The sequence below is a fragment of the Pteropus vampyrus genome, unplaced genomic scaffold, assembly GCF_000151845.1.
Source record: "Pteropus vampyrus isolate Shadow unplaced genomic scaffold, Pvam_2.0 Scaffold119, whole genome shotgun sequence".
NCBI lineage: Eukaryota > Metazoa > Chordata > Mammalia > Chiroptera > Pteropodidae > Pteropus > Pteropus vampyrus.
The window spans coordinates 1349578-1357129 of NW_011888900.1; the positions used below are offsets into that span (position 1 = coordinate 1349578).

The 7552-nt window shown below is 33.3% G+C and overlaps 1 protein-coding gene across 4 annotated transcripts in view; it reads left to right on the top strand.

Annotated features, from left to right (window-relative positions):
• The window catches only part of TMX3 (thioredoxin related transmembrane protein 3), a 39855-nt gene that overhangs the window by 10825 nt on the left and 21478 nt on the right, over positions 1-7552 (top strand). For 3 of the 4 annotated variants that reach the window (XR_002781837.1, XR_002781836.1, XM_023534105.1), the window contains exons 4-7: positions 2209-2254; positions 3576-3656; positions 6113-6212; positions 6876-6953. Coding sequence is in view for 1 of the 4 variants with exons in the window: in XM_023534105.1 (XP_023389873.1) it covers positions 2209-2254; positions 3576-3656; positions 6113-6212; positions 6876-6953 (305 nt within the window). In the remaining 3 variants the exon portion in view is untranslated. The remainder of the gene's footprint in view (positions 1-2208; positions 2255-3575; positions 3657-6112; positions 6213-6875; positions 6954-7552) is intronic. The other variant, XR_002781838.1, reaches the window with a different exon arrangement.

Here is a 7552-nt window from a genome sequence, read left to right on the forward strand (position 1 = left end):
AAAAAAAAAATTAAACTCAGCCCTGAGTTTCAGTGTCAGGCCTGCTGCCTGATCGGCGCTTGCTCGCGAGTTCCCACATCTTCTTAAGTATTAGTATCGTTATCTGAAAAACAACATGAGCGCACTTTCCGCCCCGCAAAATGGTTTCGAGGTGTAGTTGAAGGTATATTCAGGCCAGTTATGAGGCATTCTGTACGTGCTGATTCTTACCACTGTTATCTACGGTGGCGTGTCAGCAGATAACTACTTAATATCAGGATCAAGAGTAGAGAGGAAAGGGACCTAGCACTTGAGGGTCTCCATGTGCCAGATTCTCTGTTCAATTCTTTTTCACACGTTTCCTCGTTTTAAAATCGCCCCCAGCAGGAGAAGTTGGAATCCCATCCTGGGTCTTTAACTCGTGCTGTCCTGGGGCGCTTTTTTTCTTATACACCCGGTTGCCTCTAGGGAAACCTAAGTTTGAAGTTCAGGAGCCACTGTCAGTTGCAATTCTGTCAGAAATGAAAGTTCATGCTCAGGGAGCTGAGGGACTACCGCGTGGGTGGCGGTACACGTCCCCATCTGACATGTGAAGGCCAAGGTCAAGGAAGTCCGTGCTGGGATTGAGTGTCTTAGTGAGTGATGGCGTCGCGTTTCTCCTGGAAGCCTGTTGTGAGGAGCACAGCATCAGGCTATAAAGTACCACCACTGTCTTCCCATTGATTACATACTCCATTTTTTTTTAATTTGATTTTCATATCAGTAAATTTTATACAAAATTATATAAAGAGTTGTTAATGGGATGTACTCTCCTCTCCAGTCATTTTGGCATTTTTTCATGAGTCTTAGTCGAAGGTCATGAGGGCTCGTATTCTCCTGCCCCTTAGTTTGGGATAGGAGGCATTAAGAACATGCTTCACTCACATAATCTCCCCCAAATCCTTTCTGTGAAGACCACGTCTGTAACAGCAGTCTTTAATTAGACTACACTTGACAAATTAAGTCCTAAATTAGAGATGGGCACAAATGAATTATGTAATTGGCCTAAGTTCACATGACTATTCAGAGGCAGGACCTATATGTTTAGAACCTGAGTTCTTATTTTTGTTACCTCTGCTATTTCTGTTGCCTCTAATAAAAACCAGGTCGATCATTTTCCAGTCCCCTCTCTCTGTATATTTAAGGGAGAACCTCTGGAGTTGACAAAGAAAGGCAGAGAAATTTTGGATGTTATTTGTCACAAGTTCTCTTTGTCTTTATTCTTGCATATTGGTGGGGAGTGTTTTGAAACCCAAGATTAATGATTACTGAAGTGATTGGTGAACCAGAACCCATGTATACAAGTAGTGTCCTTATACCTAACTGTGATAAGGAAATATCCTGGAAATGAAGAAAATTAACAAAGGGAGAGATCATGTGAATAAATACGGTTTATTTATAGTTGTGTAAATATGTTTTATATTGTCTTTTAAGTGGGAATATTTTTTCTTTTTTGTCCTAATTGCCTTGAAGCTGTAAACTAATACAGTATTAATTTGCTATTTTGATTTCTATAATTTTTAGTCCTGTTTGCTTTTGTCATTATTTCTTTCCTTCAAAAAAATGCCATTATGGCAGCTGCGTCTCATTTTAATGCAAGGATTTGAGAATAGTCTTCGTGACGTTTGGAATTATTCTAGGTTGTTATAAAAAAAAACTTTTAAAACAAGTAGATAAAGTTGCTTTTAGACCATTAACTATAAAAATTAAATGATTTTGCAGATACAGTTTGTTTTTTAAATTAAAATGTAACGCTGTTCTTTAAAGTCTCAGAAGACATTAAAGGAGGAAACGACTTTTTTTTTAAGAAGTATTTGTCCTGGAAATGAATTCAAATGAGAAATGAGACTTTATTTATATATGTGTGTATGTATACCTTTTTTTTTTTTAACAAGAATGTCTTTTTAAAATTAGTACTTTAGAGATAAAATTCTAACTATTCTTTTGACATTTTTTTATGTTGTCATACATAGTATTTTGTGCAGCCCATAGGTTAGATTGTTAAGTGATTATTTTGTATGAGAATGTTATGTTCGTTTGTTAGCGTTTATTCTTTTTAGACTTAAAAACATCATATCTCTGAGTTTGTGTAAATATGTTGATATATTTTTTAAATAAAAGGCTCATTTATTACTCAGTTTCTCATTTTTTAAAAAAAATTTAGAATTATTTATTCTTTTTCTTATCAAGGCATTGCTTCAGAGTTTGGAGTTCGAGGTTATCCAACAATTAAGCTGTAAGTTGAGTGTCGTATGTTTATATGTGTATTTTTATTAGTTCACTCTACTTACGTTTAATCACATTAGTTTCTAGTAGCTTCCTTGGAAGATTGAAGATTTGAGTTCAGCAGTTCTTTCTAGGTGCACTATGTGGTCAGAGGAAAAGGGGCTGCATCTTTATGCTTTTCTTTGTATTTAAGTACATGTGTTGTTTATGGCTGATTCACTACATGTATTTTGAGTGCTGAGTGACGGGCACTGTGCAGAGCAAGGTATGAAAGGTCTTTTATTCTTGAGTTCGAGACTATATTCTGCTTTGTCATGTGAATCTTGTCTCCTAACAAAGTTTACTTTTCTATAATTGTAATAAACATTTCATCAGAGAGGAAAGAAACAGAGAATCAAATTTATGGATGTTAACTCTGATTTGTACGTGTCGAGCAAGTCTAATATATAGCGCATAAGCTGGAAGAAATGGTGTGATAATTCTAAAGGGCTTAGTTTATTTTGTAATCGTGATTTTACTGAATTTTCTTAGGAGCTTCATCCATATCCTTATTTTGGTAATGTAAGGAGTTGAATCATTTTCAAATTAATTTTTATAATAAAATGTTTTTATTTTAATATTTTAAGATCTCAAATTTCCAAATTTGAGTGATTTAAATTTTTTGTTTAATGGGTTTTGTGTTGACTTTCCCCCACTTTTTAAAAATATTTGCTAAACCTCTTCTATTTTCTTGTGTTAAGTAAATTATCCTTTCCATTTTTTCCGGTTAAATAAAAAACGTCCGATGGGCCTTCAAAAATTTTTTTTTTAAATCCCAGTTGGACACATAATTCATTGGCAGGCTTTAGGAAAATACCTAATTTTCTAGAGTAGGTGTTCTTATGCATTGTTTTACTCTAAGCTTGGAGCATCTGTCAAGTTGCTAAGATGTCGTATTGTTTAAAATTTGTTTTACCTCTACCAAAATATTTTCAATTTCCTGTCCTTTTACTTACCTTTTAAAAAAAGAAGAGGCGAGAATTATAATGTTTTGACAGGCTCTTGACCATGAATGTGTAGGTTATTTATTAATTAGAAGGCATAGATGCATGTAGCTATCAAATACAGAGTAAAATATTTTCATGTAATTTTAATAAAATACAGCCTTTTTCTTTATATTTTGAGTCGTCTGTCCTCTGAAGCCAGCTGGCTACATTTCATGTAGTTATGGTACTTCTAAAACACCTCTGCATTGACTATCTTACATACTGTAATTTTTATAATAAAGCGATCAACATTAAATATTAAAACAGTTGAAATAATTCAAGCTTTTTTCCTTTTTTCTCTTTAAGATTAAAGGGCGACTTGGCATATAATTATAGAGGACCACGAACTAAAGATGATATTATTGAGTTTGCTCACAGAGTATCTGGGTAAGTTTTACTAGGAAAGACTTTTACTGTATGATATTAATATTTAAAAATTAAATGTACTTTAGTAGAATGTTATTCAACACACATATTTTTAGGGACTTAACCTAAATAAAATTTGTCTTTATGAGAAAAGATAAGATTACATAGCATATATAAAGAGATCCTTTAAAAAAAAAAAAAACAAGGATTTGTGATTTGTATTATAGACTTCTTAACCTCACATTTAAATTCATTTAGTGTATAGAAGAATTTTCCCTATTTTTAATAATACATTTTCAAAATTCGATTACTTCTAACAACCTCGTGAATCTTAATTTTTCTTTTATCATTTCGATTTTGTACTCCCTGGTTTATATTGTTACCTAATTTCAGAGTTTAAGAGAAACCCCACAGTACTAAAAGCCCAATAGACTTGAGCTTTTAATCCCTAGCCTGCGTACTGGAAAATGCTTTTTAGATGCAGCTAAAATACTTCCCCTGATCTGTCACCCTCTGCTTTATGCCTTCTGTGAGGTATTATTGCACATTTTGCTTAGGATGTGACATAATTAGAACCCAGAGATCTATTTGAGTTACAGATCTCTGAGGTTTTACTGATAAGGAAACAGATTCTTCTATAAGCATGTCCTGTGTATTTGAATGCAGTGATTTTGTTTTTTTAATCTACCTCTTGCTCGGTTATAAAGAACATTGGTGTTTATAATTATGGAAATGATTATGTGCATCTTTTTGAAGAGATCATTCACATAGATAGGTTAACTTATATTGACTTTGAAGGTAAAAGGGGTCAGATATGTGGTGACAGAAAGAAATCTAACTACGTGAGGTGAACACAATGTAAATATACATATGCCTTACTGTTAATACGTACAACTGAAACTTATCAGTTGCATTAACCAGTGTCACCATAAAATAAATTAAAAAATTTTTAAAAGCAGAAAAAAGGAAAGTATAGGCACTTTCTTATGAATTTGACAGGATATATTCCGTGATAGCTTTAAATAGCTTTAATATAAATTGAAATATTGGGATGGAGTTCTTGGGATTGGCATGATACCAGTTGGTTTGAATTATTTGAGAAAAGACACAGTTAGGAATGAGCTTTATATATTAAAATTTGCAAAGCTTGTTAATATAATTTTCACTGTATTTTCTCATTGTATACTACATTTTCTCTATTTGTTCTGTGAATTAATAAATTTTGAGATACCTTTAAATTATATGAGAGGATTGCTAGTAGGATGTACTTTATTCCCCCATAATTTAGGTTAGCCTTTATGTTTTGGCAATTTTTAATGAGGTCTAGTTTAAGGTTAGGAAGGGTTTCCCCCGACGTAACTAGGGGTGACTCGATTACAAACGGAATTTCAAGAGTCCATTCTGAAGTTGCATCACTTACCAGTTAATTACCAAAGTAAAAATAAGAACTGGAATAGAGTGATGCAACACATCTAAAGAGTTGTGCATTTTGAAAATATGTTTGCCCTTGAAAAATATCTTTTGTTCTTTTTGCAAAATTGGTGGAGTAAGAATTTCATACGCTACATTTTTTAAAAGACTGTTTCTTCTTTTATTTTTTTTAATAGTATTTTGTAAGTGATATATTTTGTAACAACCTTTGACGTTAATTCATTTCTGAGTCTGTTTGGCTTTGAAATATGCTTATATAATAAAATCTTTGTATTGTTTTTATCAGTTTCTAATTTACTATTTCGACTACCATTTTTTATTTTTCCTGAAAGAAAAACATACTTATGAAACATTTCAGATTTTAACCTCTATCGGGTATTTTAAAACTACGTAGCATTTAAATGGGGATAGAGTAAGACGTAAATATTCTTGACATAGTATTATACACTCCTGGGATAGTATTTCACAGTGTGTTTGTGTGAATGATCTTTTGAAAGGAAGAAAAAAATAATTCTCATGTGGATTATTTTGTTTTTGCTGAAGAGTCTAAACAGATGTTTTTGCCTATCAAAATATTGGCTAAGATGATAGTACTCTCTAAAGGGATGTATTTGAAACTTAGTCTTTAAACAGAGATTAAATTGCAGGTACTGTATTTTTGTTATATGAATGTAATAGTGGCCATGGCCCACAGTTTGATAAGATTTATGTGAATTGGGTGATACATTTAAAATGCAGTTAATAAAACATTTAAACTTTATGACCTTGGACACGATAGGCTGACACATGAATAAGAGTAAATAAATTGTGCACCATCTTTAGGTCAAATGCAAGTTTGTTTTCGGTTTGTGTTGCTTTTTCTCTTTTTTTTTGATTTGGTTTGGTTTGAATTGTGATAAGCTTAACACAAAGCTTATCACCGTATCAATTGGACATGTGCCGTTCAGCAGTGTTAAGTGCATTCACACAGTCACGTGTGTGTGTGTGGCCGTTCAGCAGTGTTAAGTGCATTCGCGCAGTCACATGTGTGTGTGGTTTCCCATCAGGGCCCTGATCCGGCCGCTGCCCAGCGCGCAGATGTTCGAGCATGTGCGGAAAAGACACCGTGTATTTTTCGTTTACGTAGGTGGGGAGTCACCTTTGAAGGTATCAAACGATTTTATTTTTTAATCCAAAAACATAGGCGTATTGTAATTTAATGTTCTGCATAGTCACAGCCTCACTAAAGACTCAGAATTGCTTCACTCTTATCGGAGATAATTTAGTTCAATCTAATTTGGAAATTTTTATAATAAAAATACTTTCTCAGATATAGTGTTTGCCTTTATGAAATAGAGTGAATAAAAAGTAGGTAGATGGTGCCTGCCTTTGTATTTCTTCTATTATTGATCTGGTCGTTTAAATTTTATATTGCTTTTTTGCATTTTGAGTCTTTGAGACCACAAAATGCATTTGAATGTAAAATTTTTAAGGGAAAAGATCATCGTCTTAAATTATTGTACAAATATGTATGTGTGTATACACACATCTTCCTTTAATCAAATTAAAATACACCGAGCTTATGCTATATTTAACAAACTATTTAGAGAGGTGTGAAAGCACTTGGTTACAGTGGTCTTTTGCTTTAGAAGTAGTTTATTGCATTTGCTTAAATTTCATCTTTTCACATAAAAGGACTTAAGGTAGAAAATTGTAATGAAACTGCTTAGTGATGATACCACTTGCACTGAATGTTTAATGAATGTTTAATGAGGAATGAATTCGGATCTTAATATTTAAAAATCACCTTTTTTGTTTGCATTTTCACAGGAGAAATACATAGATGCTGCTTCCGAATTAATTGTATATACATACTTCTTTTCTGCCTCAGAAGAAGTGGTTCCTGAGGTAATATTTAAAATTGAATTTTAATGACAATTTCGTTTTTCTAATTATTACTTGATTTTATCTATCGGATTTATTGTCACTGTGACATGTGTGGAAACAGTAAACATAATAACTCTGAGGGCCCCAGGTTGCTCATTGTTAATAAGCAAACGTCACCAGGTTGATAGCATTAGGGCTTATTATTATTACAGTCATGCTTTTTTTCTCTTTAAAATAATAACAGTAGTGAATGGTAATACCTCATGCCCTCGGTTTGTAAGTAGTGGATTTGTTTATATACATATATTTATATAAATTAAATAGCGACTTCCTATCCCCTAGTCATGTGCCACACACTATATTAAGCCCTGGATGGCAACAGGTGAGACAGTCAGGATTCTGATGGGATGGAGCCGACGTTCTCACAGGTGGAGGGAGCCGACTGAATTTAGTGTTAGGGGTGAGGTGTTCTGTTGGGTCTTCAGAGTGAGATAGTAATCCTCAGTAAACAAGTCTATAAACATCTCATAACTGCTATGAAAAAAATAAAGGAGTACTGTGTTAGTAGGGACATTTACAGTTGAGGTGGCTGCTCTGGATTCGTTGGTCAAGAAATGTCC